Source organism: Anabrus simplex, chromosome 1 (genome assembly GCF_040414725.1).
Source record: "Anabrus simplex isolate iqAnaSimp1 chromosome 1, ASM4041472v1, whole genome shotgun sequence".
NCBI classification, from domain to species: Eukaryota; Metazoa; Arthropoda; class Insecta; order Orthoptera; family Tettigoniidae; genus Anabrus; species Anabrus simplex.
Window position 1 is genome coordinate 607230012 of NC_090265.1, and position 24971 is coordinate 607254982.

The 24971-nt window shown below is 42.2% G+C and overlaps 1 protein-coding gene across 3 annotated transcripts in view; it reads left to right on the forward strand.

Moving 5' to 3' along the window:
- Positions 1–24971, forward strand: part of LOC136881711 (uncharacterized) — a 169084-nt gene that overhangs the window by 39644 nt on the left and 104469 nt on the right. For all 3 annotated transcript variants that reach the window (XM_067154186.2, XM_068225091.1, XM_068225092.1), the window contains exon 2: positions 21956–22437. In XM_067154186.2, the coding sequence (XP_067010287.2) occupies positions 21990–22437 (448 nt within the window). In that variant the 5' untranslated portion in view covers positions 21956–21989. The remainder of the gene's footprint in view (positions 1–21955; positions 22438–24971) is intronic.

The following is a 24971-nucleotide window of genomic DNA, read 5'->3' on the forward strand; positions in this document are numbered from 1 at the left end:
GATTTACTGCCACGTAAAAGAACTCCTGCGGGACTAAGTTCTGGCACCTCGGCGTCTCCAAAAACCGTAAAAGAGTAGTTAGTGGTACGTAAAGCAAATAGCATTATTATTAAATTATTCTTCTTCTTCATTATCTGTTTACCCTCCAGGGTCGGTTTTTCCCTCGGACTCGGCGAGGGTTCCCACCTCTACCGCCTCAAGGACAGTGTCGGGGTCGGGGGATACAACTACTGAGGATGACCAGTACCTCGCCCAGGCGGCCTCACTTGCTGTACTGAACAAGGATCTTGCGGGGGCATGGGAAGATTGAAAGGGATAGACAAGGAGGAGGGAAGGAAGCGGCCGTGGCCTTAAGCGCTTGGAGAAGTGGGAAACCACGGAAAACCACTTCCAGGATGGCTGAGGTGAGAATCGAACCCACCTCTACTCAGTTGACCTCCCGAGGCTGAGTGGACCCCGTTCCAGTCCTTGTACCACTTTTCAAATTTCATGGTAGAGCCGGGAATCGAACCCGGGCCTCCGGGGGTGGCAGTTAATCACACTAACCACTACACCACAGAGGCGGACATATTTGTAATTTCCTACTGAATATATTCGGAATGCTATATTGCCAAGAAAGTGACCATAAAAATGTTTTATTTAGCTATAAAACGGCTAAATTGTCACAATGTTGAGATATCTTCCTTTTGTACAGCGTTCTAAATGCACCAGATCTTGAAAAGATCTTGCCTGATCAATAAAGTAACAAGCTTATTCGTTAAGGTAAATTGGCAACAGATTGCAGCACCATTCCAATATCGAATTACCGGGCGAGTTGGCCGTGCGGTCAGAGGCGCGAGGCTGTGAGCTTGCATCCGGGAGACAGTGGGTTCTAATCCCACTGTCGGCAGCCCTGAAGATGGTTTTCCGTGTTTTCCCATTTTCACACCAGGTAAATGCTGGGGCTGTACCTTAATTAAGGCCACGGCTGCTTCCTTCCAACTCCTAGGCCTTTCCTGTCCCATCGTAGCCATATGACCTATCTTTGTCAGCGTGACGTAAAGCCACTGGGAAAAAAATCATCGAATTTTAGATTATATTTTTATCTCCAGTCAATAATCTTCTGCTTCTTTTCCTACCGCTTTTCCCACATCTGTGGAGTCGCGGATGCGAACTGCGTCCCACGTGTGGATTTGGCCCGGTTTTATGGCCGGATGGCCTTCCTGACGCCAACCCTATATGGAGGGGTGTAATCACTATTGCGTGTTTCTGTGGTGTTTGGTAGTGTGGTATGTTGTCTGAATATGAAGAAGAGAGTGTTGGGACGGACAAAACTACCCAGTCCCCGAGCCAGAAGAATTAAACAGAAGCGATTAAAATCCCCGACCCGGCCGGGAATTGAACCCGAAACTCTCCGAAGTGAAGGCCAGTACGCTGACCATTCAGCCAACGAGTTGGACCTTATCTCCAGTCAATAATGCAGACAAAAACAAACATAAACTGGACAATTATACGTTTTTGTAGTGACAACGGGACAGGCACTAGAAGAAGGGGCAATCCCGTTAGAAACGGGACGTTTCATCATCCATCACTAGCAACCGCCGCAGAAATATACAATACTGAATACATCCGTCCTCATTGGGTTAGAGCCAGGAAAGGCGTCCGATCGTAATAATAATAATAACCGTAACCGTATGGGCTCAGGTACTGAGTGGGGTATTTTAATCTGATGGCATTTAAGCTATTGCGCGTCAATTTTGACGTTCTATTTTACTCTGTCAGATTAAACCAGATATCTGTTGGCACTCTGTGGTTGAGTATTACACTAAATGTATCACTAGAGATCCTTTACATGCCGACATCGTACGACATGGAGTATCGAATGGACTTTATTTCACCCTTTAAAAATTCCACTACCTCTGTCGGATTTGAACTCGCGTTCTTGGAATCCGAAGGCCGGCACTCCATTATTGATCCACAGAGGGAGGATTTTTGGCCGTAAAACTGGGCCAAATCCACAGGCCAAAAAGAAGAAGAAGAATACTTGTATGTAAACCAACAAAATGCATCTCTCATCAACAGACGGGATGTTTACAATGTCACTGACTTACTTCTCAGCAGTTAACGAGCTTGTTTTCGAGGCAACGATCGACAGTGTACTTTTAGTATTTGAAATTACTACTGCGGCTCCTGATGTACTACACTATTTGTTGTAATTTGTATTATATTGGCAGGGACGTGAGAGGAGGAACAAGTCGCACCAGAACCGAACACTAATAATTAACAAACAACCATTATGGTATTGGATTATTTAAGGCCTTAGTAGTTGTGATGTAGGGCCAATAGACATCCGCTCTTTGGCTGAACGGTCAGCGTTGAGGTCTTTGGTTCAGAGGGACCCGTATTTGATTTTCGGTCAGGTCGGCGATTTTAATCGCCTCTAGTTAATTCCGCTGTCTTGAGGACTGGGTATTTGTGACTGTCCCAACATACTCCCTCTTCATGAAAACACTCACACTACCAAAAAACACAGAAACATACAATACTGAATACGTGCGACAGGCTTCGGCAGCCGGCACAATTCCTATCCTCGCCGCTAGATGAGGGCTTTACTCATTCCATTCCTGATCCGTACAAATGACTGTAATGGATTTTCATAAAATAGTGAATAGCCTACATCCCTCCATTCCGGGTTAGCGTCTGAAAGGGCATTCGGACATAAAGCAGGACCAATTCTACACGCACGACAAAGTTCGCACCCGCGACCCGACCAAGGGCGAGACGAGTGACATCCGTCTCGAACTCATTAAGCTTCTCCGTACTCTTCTGAGTCCTGGTCCGAAGTTGTGTCTGGTAGGCTTGTTGGAGATGGCGATCGTATCAGGCGTCATTTCGGCTTGTAGCACGGTATAGTTGCTCTGAGCGCTTTTTGGTATCGCTTGTAAGGCACTGAGGACGCACCTCTCAAAGTCACAGCGAGGGCTGTAGCTTTGTCCATTTTGCTCCAATGGTTAGCAGATCAGGCCACCTTGTACAGTCGCAGGTATACGTACTCCATGGTACCTTCGCACCGAACGTTGCGTTGGTGGCTTCACCTTAAGAGAACTCGGTACTGTAGACATTAGCTCTTCCGAATAGATCCTGTCTCGTACGTTATCGCGTAGCTGAGTGACCTCTTTCTACAGGTCTCGGCAAATAACGTTACCTTTTTGGGCAACCGTAACTATTTTTCTTCAACTTTTCCTATTTTTAATCAAATTTTTAGTCAATTTCATGTTGTACTGTGTTCATGATCCTTTATCTTTCACTATTGCTATTTCTGCCTGCAGAATATGTTTTTTTCTTGTGAAGGCCCTCCTCGATCTTTTTCTGTCCATCTTCTACCTTCTTCTGGCCTTCTTCCATCTTCTCCTCCTCCATAATTTTCTGGTCGCCTTCTATTTTGTCATCATAATAACGAATAGTGCATTTAATCGACCCTCCATTTTCGTGTGGTATATGGTCTGCTAGTCCGCCTCTGTGGTGTAGTGGTTAGCGTGATTAGCTGCCACCCCCGGAGGCCCGGGTTCGATTTCCGGCTCTGCCACGAAATTTGAAAAGTGGTACGAGGGCTGGAACGGGGTCCACTCAGCCTCGGGAGGTCAACTGAGTAGAGGTGGGTTCGATTCCCACCTCAGCCATCCTGGAAGTGGTTTTCCGTGGTTTCCCACTTCTCCTCCAGGCGAATGCCGGGATGGTACCTAACTTAAGGCCACGGCCGCTTCGTTCCCTCTTCCTTGTCTATCCCTTCCACTCTTCCCATCCCTCCAGAAGGCCCCTGTTCAGCATAACAGGTGAGGCCGCCTGGGCGAGGTACTGGTCACACTCCCCAGTTGTATCCCCCGACCAAGAGTCTGAAGCTCCAGGACACTGCCCTTGAGGCGGTAGAGGTGGGATCCCTCGCTAAGTCCGAGGGAAAGACCGAACCTGGAGGGTACACAGATGATGATGATGATATGGTCTGCTAACATTAGATGCTACACAGTGCAACAGGGCAGATGACCAACCTGTAGATTATCGATCTGACCCGGACTGGTATTCGTCTGTCACATAGCACGCCATTGAATTTAGTGGGTTTGATCCCTGCTGTCACCAGTCCTAAAGATGTTCTTCTGCTGTATCTCGTTTTCACACCAAACCTTGATTAAGGCCACGGTCGCTTCCTTTCCAGTGATAACCTTGTCCTATCCCGTCCTAGCAGTAAGACCTCTGTGTCGGTGCGACGTAACGCAGATAGCAAAACACCACTGGATTTGCACCAACGGAGACAGGCCGCATTAACTCTCCCTTGCTCGACGATACTGATGTCACCATCACCTCAGAGAGGGGAGCCAAAATATTGGAAACCATCCACGTTTTCTAAATATTGTCCATTGACTTGGAGTGTTCCAGGAATTGTTTTAACAGTCTCCAAATAGTTTTATGGATGTTCAGGTGGAGTCCAAAATGTTGAGATGGCCATTCCAAGACTGGACTTAACGCAGCAGTAATAGTAATAGCAGCAAATATGACGACGTCATCTACAGAATTGTCCAGAACACGTTCAGGTGTTAAGTCCCGTATGATGGTGTCCATGAGCACAGTGATCAGAACTGGTGACGGTGCTGAGCCTAAAGGCACTCCAACCGTTACCGGGTAACTGTTGGAAAGGCCAGCCAAGCGTCGCACACGGCTGCTTGTGTTCTTGTAGAGCATTTTGACCCAGCCGATGAGTCTCTTGAGCACGCCACCTTCAAGGAGGGAATACCACATCAGGTAGTGTAGGACGCAATCAAAGCCTTCTTCAGGCCTGGCAATGCCATGTGCAGTGGATGGATCTTCTCCCAGTGTTTCTCCGTGAGCTAAAAGGTTGAAAACATAGCACTGGTCGTTCTGCGTCCTTTAAGGAAATCACACTGGTTAACGATGAATTGAGCTATGTTACAAACTCGCTGACCGAGAATTCTTCCAAGGATCTTAGATGATAGTTGGCGCAAAGTTGCTGGCAGAAAATTTTGAAAATATTTATTTTAAAAAATGACACACTTTAAAAATTTCGTGGCTGAAATAAAGTGATTAATGGGTTAATAATTCTAAAATTTGAGATCTTGCAGAAGCCACGCTCCTCTGTCAAATGTTATTTCCCAAGTTCAGTTTTCAACAAATTATCGACAGGTGGTCTAGTATGTAGCAGATTCAAGATTGCTGTAATGTTTATTTATTCGATAGGCGTGCTAGATCCGTGTTACAGAAGTCAGTGACTGTTCGTTGGTACTTAATGTTCAGTTTATTTTTAGATTTCGGTAATCATTTCTTGCGAAAATAGTGATAGGCTTATAATCTTCATTTCACTAAGATAATATTCTAATTTAGGTAGTTCAGGGTGATAAAGTTTTGAAGAGTGTTCAAGAAAGTAAAATAGGTTACAGGGTCCGGCATAATAGATCTGTCGTTGCTGAAAGAAGCAACTAGATAAGCTGGCTAGTACAAAGTTTGTGGGGAAAGGAATTTTGAATATTCTCCATAAATTTATTTTTCCTCTTCTTCACGATCCTCTACACTTATCTTCATGGTACTCTTCTTCTTTCGTGGTTTTAAATGCTTTATAACTTTTATAGCAAAAGTACACTTTTATCGAGAACTATTCACAGGATTTTCATGGAACTTGGCACCCACTCACCGCATTAGATAAGATAAACTTTGCTGGAAACTTCCTATTATTTGTCGTTTATGTTCGTAACCAGGGTCTCATGAAATGGAACAAATGAACAATAACTTTCATAATCTATTAAAATCAATTATTAAAATATAAAGAAAATCTTACATCTAGTGGGAGTTCTGATGTAATAAACCATCTACTCAAATGTTCAAAGTTATTTCTCTCTCTCTCTCTCTCTCTGGGTTATAGAAAAATGTATCTGCGAGGTGTGATAAGTAAAAGAATGAAAATTGGCTGAAAGTTTACATTGTCAATAAAAGTCAAAAAGTATCACCTAGGTACATCGATAAAACTTTTGTAAACGTGTGTTCAACATTTCATTATTTTGTCTCAAACCTACCTTCGAAGGCTATGGCAATTTCAAAATTTTGCTCTCATTCAGCTCAGCCCGATGGTCTCCATATTAAGAGGTGACACGTAGTCAGCCGTTATTCTTAGCTTTCGAGATCGGGGCCACTATCTCACTATCAGAAAGCTTCTCAAAATTGTAATCAATTCACACAGGTTGTGTAGACCGCGAACCAGCCCTCAAAATTAGGCCTAGGTAAAAATCCCTAAGCTGGCCGGGAATCGATCCCGAGACCTCCGTGTAAGAGGTAGGCAAACTACACCTACATCGTGAGGCTGGCCGTTGTTCAGCTATCGTCTCCCCAAAAATGCTTATAATCCTTTTTGTTGTCCCTTAAAAATCTTTATCAATACCACCACCTCTTATAATACGACTTTAAATATACTGTAGAACTCATAAACAGCCAATCCAATGACCAGAATATGACTCTGTAAGTCGAAAATCTTCCATACATCGTTCAGGATTCGAACCACAATCATAACAGTAGAGATTAGTGATCACGTAACGTCTATTACATATTCACGAAGTTCACACGGCGCTTCTTCACTCGCATCTCAATTTTGGACAACCTTAAGTTGGACTAGACCGCTATCTACTCCGCCAAACCGCAACACACAGGATCTGTCACTAACAAAAGAATGCTGTTGAAGCACGATTGGCCAGTCTGCGTGGGCTGTGACCTAAGTCCTCGATTCTAAACTCGGATATTTTGCGGTACAGGTCCTGTAGCTGGGGGTTTGTATTAAGAATAGGGTTCGTATTCCACCACCTCCTGCCCTCAGGAAGGTTTTACGTGGTTTCCCATTTTCATGCCACTCAATGCCGCATCTTAATAAAGCCAAAGCCACGTTTTTTCTTTATCCTAGCCCGTTCCTGTCCCAGTGTTCTAAAAACCTGTGTAAGGATCCGTGCAATACTAGATAATGCCCAGTCTTCAGCCCTAAGGCTGGTTGGATCCTCAACAGCTCCGCCATCAGCTGTCATAGATGGCCTAGGCATCACTGAAGAGGCGTACTAGGGAAATGAGGAGTGAGGTAGTTTCCCGTTGCTTTCCTCACCGGGCCAGAAGTTGCTATTACATATCAGTCTGCCAAGCCCACTGAAATGCATGCACCAATCAGCCCTATGAGCAACATTTTCACACCATTCATAGCAGGGACTGGCTGCAGAAGGAATGGCATTACTAGCATCGCACATACCTCAGTCACTTTCATATTGTCAAAGCCAAGGATAAGAGAGAGACAGATCAATGAAAGTAACAAAATTGCTCTAGCCCATACCAGAAGACATAGTGCAGCGTAAACACTAGGTCCTGCCAGCAAAGGCATACTAGATAAACATAAATCAATAAATTAAATCAAATAATACAATAGATATAAATGACGTACATTATGTCTTCAGGAATTGGCTATAATAATAATAATAATAATAATAATAATAATAATAATAATAATAATAATAATAATAATAATAATACTATAATGTAAGCCATTTGCGGTAATAAAAACTGTAAGAAAATGGCTGAATCGATTTCAATGAGCGAGCCCTTATTGTAAAGCCCATAATCTAAAGGTCCTCAAAACTTACACTGTTCATGAGGAATACGTTTTTGACAACTAGCAGTGCTACCAGATATACCTGCATTCTTTACATATACATTATACAACAAAACATAATTTGATTTTCATTCATTTTTAATAAAAAAACTTAAATGAACGAAAAAACAAAATAGGAATAGCCCATCCAGTCATCAAGTTTGGTTTTCTTCCAAGTTTGAAATATTTAGTATTGCTTATTCCCTATGTAAAGCATTTATCACAGCCAGACGTCTACGTAGCATTCTCCATGCAAGACTACGGAAGTCACTCTGCGGTATCCGTTCCCATTCTTCAGTGTGCAGGTTTCTGGATAGTCTGTGGTGCAACAGGACAACAACGAACACATCTGTCAAGCATATCTCACACATGCTCAATGGGATTCAGGTCGGGACTTACCACCGGCCATTCCATCACATGAAGCCTTCTCAAGACGACCAGAATCTGTTTACTTACCGTACAACATTTGGCAAGTAACTCTCACCAGGGCTTTCCTATAGTATACGGCCATCACTTTGAGTGAAGGGAAATCGTAACTCGTTTGAATAACACAGCTCTCCAATGGCGAAGTTACCAATTGACGTGGTTACGCGTGAGCGGAAGGAGAGTCCTTTGATGTTGCTGCGTTAAGCGAGGAAAACTCGGAACAGGTCGTCTGGGTCGTAATCTTTCGCGTAACCTGTTCCTTACATTCTGATCGGATACCGTGACTCCTGGTGCCTTTCTGAAGTCTTTTTTCAGTTCTCTGACACTGAAGGTAAGGCCGAAAAGACCAGGTATCGGTCGTCATTTTGGGTTGGGATGAGTTGAAGACCATGTTCAACCGCCTGGTGAATTGACACGTTTCGTATCGATCCCATACCGATAAATGGCAGACGGGGAGATATCGAAGTCCTCGGCAACACGACGAAAAGTCCACCCTTTCTGGGTAAAACTGACTGCTCTTGCGACATTTACGCCGTTACAATGCATCTTTTTGCTACTTGTTTAACGTCGCACTAACATAGGTCTATCGAAGGTTTTCGGTAACTGAAGGATGGGAAAGAGCTAGGACTGGGAGGGTAGCGGCCGTGGCCTTATTTAAGGTACAGCCCCAGCATTTGCCTGGTGTGAAAATCGAAAAGCACGGAAAACCAACTTCAGGGCTGCCGACGGTGGGATTCGAACTCGCTATCTCCCGCATGCAAGCTCACAGATGGGCGACCCTAACCACACGGCCAACTCACTCACTTTACAATGTCTCATTGAACGTATTCGAAAGCATATGAACTCCGCAAACGATAACTCCATTCTGTTTATCTCGCTACGATGACACGCCGACAAGCGGGTATTCACTTTGTTTTGAGCGGTCACCTGACACTGAGCAGCAGAGCTAAGACAGTATGAGACAGATGTTTCCTGCTCTGAATATCCAAGGTCTCAGTCTATGCAACAAGGCCACTGGTACCGGCTATGTCAAAAGTACTGTGATATACTAGACGTTCAAAGCATGTTTCGCTAATTATTTTGGACAGTGTAGTAGCTTTTATAGGATAGGCAGTTTTCCTACATAATTTTCTAATTTTCTTCAAGTATTTACAAGGTTTTCTGCTGAGTATCCCCTGTGGGTGGGAGCGGAAGAATAACATCCACGGTATCTCCTGCCTGTCGTAAAAGGCGAGCGTTAGTAGGCGATCACAGGGCCCTCAGCTGAAGCCTGGCATTTCTTCCACTTGCTTATGCCAGGCTTCTCTTTAATCTATCCTATCCGACCTCCCTTGGTCAACTCTTGTTCTTTTCCGACTTTGACGGTATTAGAGCGTTCGAGGCCTAAGGAGTCTTTCATATTCACGCCCTTTCTCTGGCCGACACATTCATTTTTCGAAGCGTCGGATCCCTTCCATTTTTTCTCTCCGATTAGTCTTATACAGAGGATGGTTGCCTAGTTGTACTTCCTCTTAAAACAATAGTCACCACCGCCACCACCTTCTACTAAGTACCGAGTGGCAGTTGACGTAGTTCCAAGGCCTTCCACTATGTATCGTATGGCAGCTGGTATCATAGCTACTAGTGCTATAGAAGGAGAATCGACAGTTTCAAGCATTAGCGTGTTAGCATCCTGTTAAGGCGGTAGCGATAAGTGTCTACGAGCTGTGGCATGAACCTTTGTTACGTTACAGAGTTACCTTCACCATATAAAAGTTATATCTACTGTCATGCATCCTTCTGGTTGAACCGAACATGCATTTACACCCTCGGGTAGAAAGTCCCTTGAAGTTAAGGGTGTCGGTCAAAGAAATGGTCTCAAAGGACGATGAAAGGAACGCATCTCTAAACATCGCAAACCTTCAGGGTAACGAGAGAACGAGATTGGATCAAAGAAGGTCTGTTACGAAAGATGTAAGTAGGATAGGGTGACCAGACGTCCCTTATTTTACGGGATTGTGCCTTATTTCTCTAAAGTGCCCCGTGGTCCCGGCAAAAAATATACGTGACTTATATTGTCCCGCTTTCCGTGAACTGTCCTATATACTTTTAAATGGCGTGTTTAAACTTTATTTACCACAAAGCTCTGATTAATAGTATTTCTCACTGTGTAAATTATTTATAGTTTGTTTGGTTTGGCACTAAATTTAACACATTATTGAGACGGACGTAAATAAAATGTAAAAATCGCAGCTTATAATCCTGTAGAATGAACATTGCTTTTCTGCAACACGTGATGTTTTCGTTATGTACGTACTGGAATTGGGCCGCTTCCATTTTTAATAATTAATAATAATAATAATAATAATAATAATAATAATAATAATAATAATAATAACAATAATCACCATCATCAGTTTGCTTGCTTTCTTGCTTAATATGTTTACCCTCCAGGGTTGGTTTTTCCCTCGGACTCAGCGAGAGATCCCACCTCTACCACCTCAATAACAGTGTCCTGGAGCATGAGACTTTGGGCCGGGGAATAACAATTGGAAAGGAGGACCAGTACCTCGCCCAGGCGGCCTCACTTGCTATGCTGAACAAGGGCCTTGTTGGAAAATGAGAAGATTGGAAGGGCTAGACAAGGAAGAGGGAAGGAAGCGGCCGTGGCCTTAAGTTAGGTACCATCCCGGCATTCACCTGGCGGAGAAGTGGGAAACCACGGAAAACCACGTCAAGGATGGCTGAGGTGGAAATCGAATTCCCTCTACTCAGTTGACCTCCCGCGGCTGAGTGAACCCCGTTCCAGACCTCGTAGCACTTTTCAAATTTCAGGAATCGAACCCGGGCCTTCGGGGTTGGCAGCTAAACACGCTAACCATTAGGCCTACACCACATACGCGGACCAGTACTGGTTTTCTATGCATAAATGGTACTCTTTGTGAGGTCTGTGGTTCATGTTAAGAAATTTCTAATCTAAATAAGGCCTAATAATCAACAGCAGTCGAGGTATCCCGTATTTTAGTGCTTGTAATCTGGTCACCCAGAGTAGGAGTCTGGCAGAAATAAGTGAAAACAATGCCTGATCGAGCTAGGAGTCCCATGATCGCCAACCGACACTCGCAAGTTAAGAGCTCCTGAAGGTTCCTGTTTCATTCGCCTCTTACTACAAGCAGGAATTTTCTGTGCTCCCATTCATTGGCGAATGACATATTTACTCTTACGCAGAGTCTAGATTGTATTTTTTAAAAAATTTACAATATGCTTTACGTCGCACCGACACAGATAGGTGTTATGGGATAGGAAAGGCCTAGGAGTGGGAAGGAAGCGGCCATGGCCATGGTACAGTGTGAAAATTTGAAACACCGGGCGAGTTGGCTATTGCGGTTAGGGGCGCGCAGCTGTGAGCTTCAATTTGGGAGATAGTGGGTTCGAATCCCATTGTCGGCAGCCCTGAAGATGGTTTTCCGTGGTTTCCTATTTTCACACCAGGCAAATGCTTAATTAAGGCCACGGCCACTTCTTTCCCACCCCTAGCCCTTTCCTATCCCATCGTCGCCATAAGACCTGTCAGCGTTGGTGCGACGTAAAGCCACTAGCAAAAAATCGGAAACCACGGAAAACCATCTTCAGGGCTGCCAACAATGGGGTTCGAACTCCCGGATGCAAGCTCACAGCTGAGCGTTCCTAACCGCACGGCCTCTCGCCCGGTAGCATAGAGCCTAGTAACGTGTGGTTTACTCTCGTAGGCTTAAGAACCGACCACTCTGTTCGCCAGCATTCCGTGGCAGGACTCATTTCCTGAAGCTCATTTTATAGCATGTAGGTGAAGAAAAAGTATAATTATTTGCGGAACAGGTAATAGAACTGTCTGTTGGCAAGCGCACCTCTAGGGACTTGGCATCAGTTCATTGTTTCTGAATCGCTTCGTTTTTCTTGTTTTGATGTTCGTAATGTCCATTGTGCAACTCCTCACTCTGTCGGCTATCCTATCGCGCGAATATTCACTGTAGGGTTGTCCAACACACCTCTAGCCGAAACAAGGTAGCAACCTTAGGCGAAGGAACTACGATCTTCTTGGAAGAACACAATAATGGTCCTAATTTTCGGAATGAAGTCATCACGATAAATAATGAGTGGCGGTGATTATTGTTTCAAGAGGAAGTACAACTGAGCAACAATTTTCTCTTAACACTAGTCAAGAGGACGAAATGGAAGATATCTGACCCTCCGAATAATGAGGGTGTCGGAAAAGAAAGAAAAGGAGTGAAAACGAACGACTCCATAGGCCTCGCAAATCAATACCGTTGAAGCAGGAAGAGAACAAGAGTTGACCAAGGGAGGTCGAATAGGAAAGATAAAAGTGAGGAGCCCAGCACAAGTAAGTGCTAGATTCAGCTAGGGGACCTGTGGTCACAAACCCATGCTCCCAATTTCAGAGCCCCAGTGGATTGTATAATTCAGTCACCTCTTACGACAGGTAAGGGTCAGGCCTCCATGGCTAAATGGTTAGTATGCTGGCTTTTGATCCAGAGGTTCCTGGGTTCGATTCCCAGTAGAGTCGGAGATTTTAACCTTCATTGGTTAATTTCGAAGGCTCGGGGGCTGGGATGGTGTGCTGTCTTCATCATACGGCGTCAGCTCAAAAGACCTGCACCAGGCCTCTTCCGAGGTCACACATCATTATTATTTGCGACAGGTAGGGGACCCCTGTGGTTAGGGGAAGAGAATATAATCACGGTATCCCCCACCTTTTGTAAGAGGTGACTAAAAGGGGTACAGTGGTTCTCAACTTCCATTGCCACGGGAAGTAAGAAGAGGTAAAAAGACGAAAGGGAAAGATAAAAAAGGGCATGAAAACGGGAATGACACCCGAGGTCTCACAAAGTTAATACCATTGGAGTTGGAAGAGAACATGTGTTGATGAAAAGATATAAAGATGAAAATGAGGAGTCTAGCGCAAGTAAGTGGAAGCAATGCCAGATTCAGCTAGGAAACCTGTAGTAGTCAACCCACACTCCGAAGATGAGAGCCCTTGTGGGGTTCCCCTTTTAGTCACCTCTTATGACAAGAGGGGGATACTTAGATGTGTTCTACTGACCCCATAGTGAATACATCCCTCCACGTAGGGTTGTCATTAGGAAGGGCATTTTGCCATTAAACTGAGCCAAATCCTCATAATATGCTGACTCCAGACAACTGGGAAAAGGCCAGGAAAAAAGACAAAGAATTAAATGCTCGGTTTATTAAAATGCAGAGGTTTGTTAAATGAACACTATCTTCTTACCATATAAATTCATGTATTAAAAAAAATTGGTTCTCTCTGGAATTACCTGCTGATGAATCAAATAAATAAATAAATGAATAAATAAATAAATAAATAAATAAATAAATTAAATAAATAAATAAATAAATAAATAAATAAATAAATAAACCACTCCAATAATTGAAGGCGAAGGCTTGCAATGCATTTTGTACTTAGCAGGTTGAACACAGTTACGTAAAGACAAAGGGAAAGCTAAATGATTAAAAATGACAGGCGACCACCTGCAATTTCAACCACGGTTGTTACACATATGACTTAATACTATTGTGGGGGCAAGACACCCTTAGCACTGCTACGGTTGGAGACTGGGTGGGAGTGACATGCAAAAATCAAAGAACGACCAATATTGGTGTTGAATCCATTTCAGGGTCACTGAGATGAATAGTGATACTCTGAATGCCATTTAAGTCAATATTCAGCCTCTATCACATGGATGTAAGAAAGGGTTGAAAAAAGAGAATGTTCAAAATGACTGAAATGGGTGTTGAATCTACAGTTTTCAGGTTCGCTAGGCTGATCGATAGGTGGCAGTCCCAATGATAGTTGGAATCGTGAATGTCATGTCTACAGTGCGACTTGTAAATACGTACAGCTATCCCTTATTTTAATTATCTTCTTCTTAATCCGTTTACCTTCCAGAGTCGGTTTTTCCCTTGGACTCAGTGAGGGATTCCACCTCTACCACCTCAAGGGCAGCGTCCTAGAGCTTCAGACTCTGGGTCGAGAGAAACAACTGGCAGGGATGACCAGTACCTCGCCCAGGCCGTCTCCCTGCTATGCTGAACAGGGGCCTTGCGGGGGGATGGGAAGATTGGAAGGGATAGACAAGAAAGCAGCTGTGGCCCTTAAGTTAGGTACCATCCCGGCATTTGACTGGAGGAGGAGTAGAAAACCACGGAAAACCCACCTCTACTCAGTTGACCTCCCGAGGCTGAGTGGACCCCGTTCCAGCCCTCGTACCACTTTTCAAATTTCGTGGCAGAGCCGGGAATCGAACCCAGGCCTCCGGGGGCTAATCACGCTAACCACTACACCACAGAGTCAGACTTTTTATTACTTATTTGAAACAAAATAATCTAAAATAAAAACACACAACAATAACTCTACAAAATAGTTTGTAAAATATCAATCAACATCACAATAAAGAAATCTACAAAAAATGACTTCCCACATAATTAACAGGCAATACAAATCATGAAAGAAAAAGTAACCGGACAGTGCATGGAGCAATGTCATATCAGTGGCGGTTCGTGCATGAAGGGCTTTGGGCGCCACCCCGCCACCTTTTCAAAAAACATTTAACGTTATTTCACTCTGTAATTGATTACATAAAGAGATGGACAAATGTAGCAAAGTCAAACTTCTGTGGTGTGCTATTTCGTTATACAGTGTCATCTTTATTACTTCTCCTGTAAACATTTTGCTTTTGCTATTTTCAAGGAAATGGCAAAGGCTTTCAGAACATGGTTGCTGTCCAGCAAGCACAATGTTTTGTCTTTAGTCTTGAGGTGCTCGGACTGGGGCAGTAGGTCCCCAGACTTCACAAGTGTGCGGGGAGCAGAAAGAGCCTGGAGGGACGTGTGGGCTTGTCAAAGGAAGGAAGAGTGCTGGCGAGTGTATGGTCTGTCCGGCAGAGCCCTCAGTAGGTCCCTGGAATTAGCAGGTGTGCGGGGTGTGGAAGTAGCCTGGAAGGACAATATGGACTTGTCAGGGGACGGAAGAGTGCAGGCAGGTGTAAGCACTGGATGGTGGAGCCCTCAGCAACATCGCCAACCACTTTAAATGTACCTAGACTTTTCCCCCCATATTTTACATTAATTGTTGTTAGAGATCAATTCCAAAATATTTTACAAAACAATGAATTCCATTATACTGACTATTTAAACAATTCAGTTCTACAAAAAAGCTAAAATAAAGATTCAAAATGTAACCATAACGTGACGGCACTATTTGTAGTGTGGTCAAATAGTTAAATACATTTTCATGCTTTGAAATTTGAGCAAGGAGAGAGAAATTCGGGAGTGTACCATTTATTTGTTTCCATGAATGTCGTTATTATCACTTATGATTGTGATCTGTGAAACTGTGCAGTGCCATAATAGTCACAATTGCATTAGCTGTTAGCCTGTTAATGTGTGTGCATAAATGCCATTTAGTGTAGTTGATTCATTAATTAATTAATTCATGTTGTAGTGCAAGCCGATTTCTATTCAACCAGTACCATCGGATTATTGTCTGACTCGTTGGCTGAACGGTCAGCGTACTGGCCTTCGGTTCAGAGGGTCCCGGGTTCGATTCCCGGCTGGGTCGGGGATTTTAACCTTAATTGGTTAATTCCAATGGCACGGGGGCTGGGTGTATGTGTTGTCTTCGTCATTTCACCCTCATCACGACGCGCAGGTCGCCTACGGGAGTCAAATAGAAAGACCTGCACCTGGCGAGCCGAACCCATCCTGGGATATCCCGGCACTAAAAGCCATACGACATTTCATTATCGGATTATTATCATTATTATTATTATTATTATTATTATTACTATTATTATTCATCTAAAAGTATCGTGGTGCTGGTCAGTGAAAACTGGACCGATTGAGGAGGGGAAGAGACGGCGGCATAGCCCTGCCAGAGTAAAATGTCACGAACCGCTACTCTTTCATATTAAGACTTGTTATCTGACCTATTTTTAATGAATACTGTAAAGCAGCACGGGTCCACTAGTAGAAAAGATAATTGTCCGTACATCATTCTTCTTTTTTGTATCTTGGATTAGATATACAAAATAAAAAACTGGTTTCGTTAAATTTTTATTAGGTACTCTGTTCGTTTGTTAAGGCTCAAAACTATTTAAGTTGAGGAATATATGAGTTGTGCACTGGATGATTTGAGTTTGAATCCCACCATTGGAAGACTTGAATATGATTTTAAATGATTTCACATTTTCACACTTTCATCATCATCATCTAGAGCAGTTTCCAACCACAGGCTGGGTCTGCTGGGAACATAAACCTCTCCATAGTTTTCTGTCCATCCACCACTTTTCTTCTCTCACTGTCATCCAGTCCCCTCCTCTTGCCTTCATGCCCTTCTTTACACCTTTCAACCATCTGTCTCTCAGTCTTCCTCTAGGTCTACTTCCCTTCAACTCCATTTCTAACATCTTTCTTGATATCCTTACTTCTTCCATTCTCTTAACATGTTCATAGCACTGCAGCCTTGGTTTTTTTATATTTTTCTGTAGGGGTATCTCATTTACCATTTCCCAAACTCTCTCATTTTTTACTCTGTCTATTCTTGTTAAACCTACTCGACACCTTTGAAACTTCATTTCCATTGCATGTATTCTGCTTTTATCCCTCTCCTTCATCACGTATGTTTCTGATCCATATGTCAAAATTGGCACACAATCAGTCTTGTAGATAATTCCCTTACATCTCTGTGGTACATCTCTATTCCATATGCGTCCTCTCACACTCTTAAAGAATCCATTTACACACCTTCTTCTTCATTGATTTACATCCTGCTTCCTCCATTTTCTTCAATTACACTTCCCAGGTATTTAAAGCTTTCAGCTCTTTACAACTGTTCCCCTCCTAATGCCATGCCATTACACGCTTGGTTCTTGTTTCATGTAGTTACCAGCACTGCACTCTTTTGTGCTGAGAACCTCATTCTATAAGATGACACAACTTCCTCACATACATTTAGCTATTCCTGCACTTCACTCTCACCATTTCCCCATATTAGTAAATCATCTTCAAACAACATTGCCTTTTGTCTTCTCTCCTTAATGGTCTGTGCTACCTTCTCTATTTATCATCCATCACCACTATAAATACGGGCTGGGCGGGAAGTAACTAGGTAATGAAATTGACATATAACTTTTATGTTAGTGGAGTTATTCATTTAAAAGTAATACAGTATGTAGGTCTACACTATTATATGGGAACATGATTGCATACCTTACAATTCCATTACATTTCGATGTAGGCACCTGTGGCATCGACCAATCTCCTCAGATGACCTGGGATGGAATCCACAGTTTTCTGGAGGAAGTCATGTGGGACGTTGATAAGAACTTCCCGATCCGTGTTTCCAATTCGTCCAATGGGCGAGGGTTCATCCAGTACATCTCTTCTTTTGCCCAGCCCCATAAAAAGTAAAGTCACAGGGTGTCAGTACTGGACTTCTTGCAGGCCATTCATGAGGTCCATATCACCCCAGCCAACGTCCTGGAAACTTCTCATCCAACCAGTTCCGCATGACATGTGCAAAGTGAAGTGGTGTGCCGTCTTGCATGAAGATAATATGGGCTGTATTTTTCCATCCAGATACTGTGGGCTAAATGTAATCCAGAAGCATTTGAAGGTAGTGTTCCCCATTCATTCTGTTGTGCAGGAGATATGAGCTGATGACATTTGTAGCCATCATTCCACATCACACGGTGACTTTTGGATGAGGCTGCATCTTCTCCACCATAATTCCAGGATCCTGTTCCACCCAGTAATGGCAATTGTGTCGACTGATGACACCTCCCACATGGAATATGGCCTCATCACTCCACAGGATAATAAATAAAGAGGTTCAACCTATTCAATACAAAAGAATAAGAAATGCAGTGATTACATTCTTATTTAATAATACGTAGAAGTGGTACCGGTTTCGACCCTAGTCCAGATCATCATCAGTTGATTAAAACATGAAAAACAATGCATAGGTAAAAGAAAGTAAAAGATCAAGTTCACTCCAGATCAGTAGAAGAGGCGATATAAAAATGACAGAGGTAGACACTGTAAAATTCAGAAGAAGTAAAATGTAAGTCACTTAAAAGAAGCAGTCCGTAATTTTCTGAACAGCAGTATGGCACACGCACTGTTTCTTTTAAGTGACTTACATTTTACTTCTTCTGAATTTTACAGTGTCTACCCCCGTTATTTTTATATTGCGTCTTCTACTGATCTGGAGTGAACTTGATCTTTTATTTTCTTTTTCCTATGCATTGTTTTTCATGTTTTAATCAGCTGATGATGACCTGGACTAGGGTCGAAAACGGTACCACTTCTACTTATTATTAAATAAGAATGTAATCACTGCATTTCTTATTCTTTTGTATTGAATAGGTTGAACCTATTTATTTATTTTTTCAATTTTAACTGTGATACTTTTCAATATGGAACAATGAAATTTTTATCTTTAAACTCCACAGGATGTCGCGAAACAATTTTGGCCAATCTTCGTGCCAACCCAACATCAAATCCCCATACTCCATTCTGTGATCGCAGTCTTCTGGTGTTAGCTGCTGCACATAATGTGGTTTCCACATTCAAAATTTTAATTCTTTATGCAACACCTGATGCACAGCGTGTCTTGTGAGTCTGCTCTCACAAGCTGCCTGGCGTGTTGATTTCCCCGGGCTACGATTGAACACATTCCGCACAATCGCCACATTCTCAGAACTCTGAGACATGGATGGATGACCTGTTTTTGCTGCATCCTTTACTGAACCTGTTGTCTTAGCTTCATGTGACAATTCTTTATTGTCTCCAGACGAATGGTCACATTCCTTCCCTTCACCATACGCCACCATCTCTGCACAAGAACGATCAAATTCCACACCTCATAGTGCGAAGCAATCTGTGCTCATTCTCTTACTGTAAGGCGATCGACCATCTTTGTTATTGTTGAGTGTACTGCTTCTCGTAGCCACCGTCGGTACTACACAGCATGAAAAATCACTATCCTATTTAATGTTCTGTATGTTTGCACTATTTCCAATATTAATCTATCAATGTTATAAACTTAACAGCCATTTAACACGTTCACTGCGTATTAGCGGAGCATGACATACCCGCCAAACTGAGCAAAATATTTGTGTGGGACTCTTTAAAACTTGTAATTATCAAAGTTTTGTACGTTGGTAGGACGAGTTCTATCAAACTCGTAGACTTATCTCACTCACGCGTCTGGTGCGTGACCCACATGGTGGTTGAAATCGAGAAGTAATACTGGTCACTGGATGGATCACGCGCCACACGTGTTGGTAGATTACTGTGTATTATTTACCATGGATAGCAAACAAATGCATAAAGTATGTCACAGACATAAATATATTCACATTTACACTTCTCTATTACAGAATTTGGCAAACAAAAATGAAATACTTTGGCTAATTGGGTAGGTCTCGTGATGTTGAAGGAACCACATTGTTGGCCATCAGAAAAACATATAAATAAAATGATAACATAAGCATCACAACGGGTGGAATTTATTTATTTCAAAAGCGGAACCACTTGTAATTCTCCTGAAGAATTAATAAACAGAAAATGCAGTGTCTTAGCTCGCATTGAAGTGGTCTCGCTACTCAAAGATCCCATAAATGAATGATGATGTATGGCGACAACTCTGGAGAGGAAATAAGCGGGAAACAGAATACGCAGGCGCAAATATGGCTACGGATGAATCTGCTTGTAGACTGGACTTACACGATGTGCAGGATGACAATTAGAGCCTTTCTTACCACGCAGGAAACCTGTGATTTACATTTCCTAGCAACTGTCCCATGACGCGCTAGGCGCATGCTCCCCACAGGCTTATAACGTAGCATCACGCGCCCAGCGTATGATCCGCATTGAACGTGTTAATAATAACTAATTACTTCCCGTCCACCCTGTAGTAGAGATGAGAGGGCACTTCCTTGCTTTACACCATTTGTTAACTTAAACCATCCACTTCTTTCTATTCACACTATGCTATGCCCTAATTACAGCCTGAACTGCTACTTTCCCCAGCCTGCAATTTTCTATCACATCATCGCTGATATCTTGTGTGGGTTAGAGTGGGACTAAACACACAGCAAAAGAAATATGCTACATTATTTCTTCTCATCCCCAGTGAACTCATTTCTGCTTCCCAGTTTATTTGGGAGGGGGTGGTACACTGTGTGAAGATGTGGAAATATTCCTTGTCCTATTGCATTTTCATGTTTGTCCTGTCCTGCTCCATTGCTAAATGGTTAACATACTGGCCTTCAGTCCAATGGATCCCAGGTTCAATTCCTAGCTGGGTCAGATATTTTAACTTTAATTGGTTAATTGATTTGGTTTGGGTGCTGGGTGTTTGTGCTGTCTTCAGCATTACAATTCATCTTGGGTAGGACCTCATCCTCGCACACACGAAAGTCATCTATGTGGCATCAACTTGAAAGATCTACACCAGGCCACTCCGGAGGCCATATGCCATTTTTAGTATTTTCTTTAACTTCGTTTGGTGCTTGTGCTTTAGCTGTGTTATTGATTTTGATGGTTGCTGCTTGTGGTGTTCTTAATGGTAGGTCTGGCTACTACTTTCTTTTTGGCATCTTGAAGTTTTCGTTGGCCCAGTAATCCTTCATTCTCTGGCTGAACTCTATTTTGCACTCATGGTCTCATCGTAATTAGTTTATGTTAGGAAGGCTCTGGTTTTGATAGTTGAACGGTAGTTGCATCTGTTAATTATGACAGCATTATTAATATTAAGTTCTGCCAGATTATTCTCTACCTGCTGGGTCCATAGTGATCCACTGGCTTTACCCCGCTGGCTACTTTGAATGAGAGAGATGTCATATGGCTTTCAGTGCCAGGATGTCCCAGAATGGGTTCGACTCGCCAGGTGCAGGTCTTTCTATTTGATACCCGTAGGCGACCTGCGCATCGCGATGAGGAATGAAATGATGATGAAGACAACACACACCCCCAGCCCCCGTGCCAATGGAATTAACCAATTAAGGTTAAAATCCCTGACCCAGCCGGGAATTGAACCTGGGACCCTCTGAACTGAAGGCCAGTATGCAGACCGTTCAACCAACGAGTCGGACGGCTACTTTGAAGATCTTATAGGACAGTCTGTGGGAATCCATTCTATACAGGTATCCATAAAAAGCAAGCCATGCTCTTTCTGATGGCATCTGTGAGGGTTTCTTGGTGTTGGTAGAGTTCATGGTTTGGTTTGTACTGTCACCTTCCATCTGATAGGATCCTTGGTCCTACTATCTTTCTCGGGAACTTCCTTTCTTGTACTTTGAGGGCTCTTAGTGGGGTCTTCTTAGTTAGAGATAAGCAGTCTGCTGTGTAGAGGACTGATGGTCTGACTACTGCATTATACTGTCTTAGCTTGACATTCATCGATTGGTGTTTTAAGGCATACAGTTTTCTGCAGGCATGGTATGCCTCGTCTAGTTTGATTCTCCTCTGTTTGAGAGCAACCATTTCACTAAGGTCTTGTGAAATCCACTCTCCAAGGTACTTTACAGTTTTTGCTCTCTTTATATGCTTGGTGTCAATGGCATTCATTGCTTTAGGGGCATCTGTTATATTATTATTATTATTATTATTATTATTATTATTATTATTATTATTATTATTGTCCTTGTCTCCTCTTGTTTTTTTGCTCCCTCTGCCCACACTAGTTTATAACTATGTGTGTTCCTATACTCCTTCCTAACTTCCTGCCTTTGATTCTACTTATATACCCATCAATACAGTATGTTCATACTTGTGATTAACAATTTTTTTGTTTTTGTTTTATTTCAGTGCTGGACTTATATTTTCCAGCACCTGCCTAGCTATGGCACCGTCATGGCTATTGGTGGTGCTTCTACTAGCATCTGTTAGTGTTCATCAAGCAGCCCCTGCAGCAATATATCATACTGAGATTGGTAGCCACCTCAATTCCATTCCTGACCAGACAGCTTCTGTAGTAATACACCATAGAGGGATCAGAGCTGAGGATGATGGTGATGATGATGACTCCACACCTAATGTGGACTCAACACCTGATGATGATAATGATGATGACAACGACAAGGATGATGATGACAATGATGATGACGACGACGACAATGATGATTCAACACCGAATAAAGATTCTAACGGAGATGATGATGATGATGATGATGATGACGACAATGATGATATAGATGAGCCTCTAGACTGGTGGCAAAACACTGTGATATACCATATATATCCCCGGTCTTTTAAAGACAGTAATGGTGATGGCATTGGAGACCTCCAAGGTAAGGAATCCTTTGAAATAAAAATTCAGTTCATTCTGTGAATGATGTACAGGTGAAGTATTGTAACAAATTAGCAGGTCAAAGTGACTACAGTATAGTTAGTGATGTTTTGTTTTGCTCTCTTAAGAGAGCATGTAAGTTAAGTTTTCTGTATGCTACATCTAAAATAATTAAGCAAATTTACCTGAAATTATTCTAGAAAAGGTTTCATTTAAACCATTTATAAAAAATGTAAGTCTATCATTTCCACCAAATCCCATATCCATCTTTAGTATGATACATGGGGCCCATCCAGAAAATAAGGTTTGATGGACAGTAAAAGATAACAAGAACATCAGATGATAATGATCTTTATTTCTGTGGATTCAATATCAATACTTGGTATGTGTTAGAAAAAGTTTGTTATTTTCATTTACCTGTCTCAGTCTTAACTTCAGCATTGACAATATGAGGGTGACTAACGTGTGAACAATGCTAGTAATGCCATTTCTAGCTCGTAAGGTTCATTCTTGTACATTTTAGTGAACTTGGCAGACTGATTAACTTCTGGCTCAGTGAGTAAGGAGAGTAACTATAACAAATATAAACATACACTCTTATAATGTACGGCCTACCGTACCAAGCAGTAGTGGCCAGTCCTTAAGGACCCCTGGATGGTGTCCTACCCAGAGAATGAAAAGAGATTTTTATCTTCTCTCTACATTTTAAGTCAAAAATTGGACTCAAATGATGCTAAGAAATTTACATTTCATTGGAAAAGTGTAAGTTCTCATCAATAAGGAAGACTGTTCAGCAATATCAAACTTAGATGACTAACTTTTAGCATGCAATTCACTGGTAATTGTTTTCAGGTTGCAGGTAATGTGTTATGGACTCTCAAGTTTCCGTTCCGAAATATAGTGATGTTGAGGGGGGGGTGAGATGTAAAGGGGAAGTGCACTGGTGGATGGTTTCAGAGGGATAAAGGATGCAGGAAGAGGCTTTAAGCTCGGCAGAGTCCGTGGCAGTAAAGGTGTCCTCACAAACCCCTCTACGAATATGGGCCAGCCAAATCTCCATGGTGGTATATAATAAAATTAAATAATAATTCATGTCCTTGTTTTCCCTATTATTTACATTTGAAGAAGAAAAATAATAAAGAATTATATTAAAATGTAACATTTTAGACCAGAAATTTTTATTCAAATCACAAAGGTTAAGTAACATGGGCCTTTGGCTTACATCCCACATTTTGTGATGGTTTGCAGCAGTGAATTAGTTTGTTTTCACGTGAAAGACTTAAATGAGTAGGCTTGAGTGGCTGTGTGTGGGTAAGGCAACACTCTGTCTGTTGACAAATGCTGGCTTGTGAGATAATCTGTATGGTATTTGCTTCCCCTAGCTGCCAAGCTACTCTTAGGTAGGACGAAAGCGTGCCCTCAAAGACGGAAAATCTTTTGTGTTGCTAGTTATTACTGTACTCAGATGGCAACATGTTGTATTCGTACAAGTTTTGTTTCACAGGGATAGTAATAATGATTGAAAAATGAACACAAGCTCCCTGGTATTCATGCTTTCCTTCATGATGCATATGTAATTTCCACATCAGATTCTCAGTGATGGTATTCTTTAAATATAACCATCATTGTATATCCAAATGGCAAAATCAGCTAATAAGGGCAGCCTTAAACATTGTTATTAATGTGATTTAAGGTAAAAGAAACTTGAATTTGCTCTTCTTTTTTCTGTCAAAGTTGTCAAAAAAGAGGTGTGAAAAAAAGTACTGTGGCCATCCCACCAACCTGAGAGTCTGTGGCTGCCACTGATATCAAGTCAATTTACATTGTAACAGCACAGAGTAATAATGTCAAATACAGAACAAGTGGTAGTTATCAAAATATAATGAAAGAATACAGCAGTTTTAGAATCCATCTGAAGTTACTATTTTGAAATTAATTAAAGTTGCTATTGCCAAATGTTGTTTTAATATTATACAGGGTTATTCACGAATCCCACCAGGGTTTGAAACATTAATAGTGCAATGAATATGGCAGGCATTGCAAAATGACTCAAACGGATACAGACTCTCATCAAGATTGCATCGATATAGACACCCTGACGTGCTTCTAGATTTAGCTACTAGAGGACAATTGACAATGAAAATAACAAACATGGTAGTATAGTGTACACTGGTGACAAGAAAGCTTACTGCATTTTAGAACTAGCTAAATATGAAATTGACTGTGATAGTAGAATGGCGATTTTGTGAGAAATATCATACTGCAGCAACTACAGAGAAGAAAATTCATCTGTGGTTCAAAAAATTGCCTGAGCAATGCTAAATGAACAGGCTGGCCAAAACTATCAGCTGAGACTGATAAATATGTGAGAGAAGCATATGCCAAGAGCCTCAAGAAGTCACAAATGTGCAAGACAAGAATTACAGAAGTCTCACTCAACTTCCTAACTTATTCTAGGCAAATGTTTGCAAGTAAAACTATACCAGCTGAAACTGTTGTAGGCACTGAAATCCCAAGATAATGAGCATCATTTGC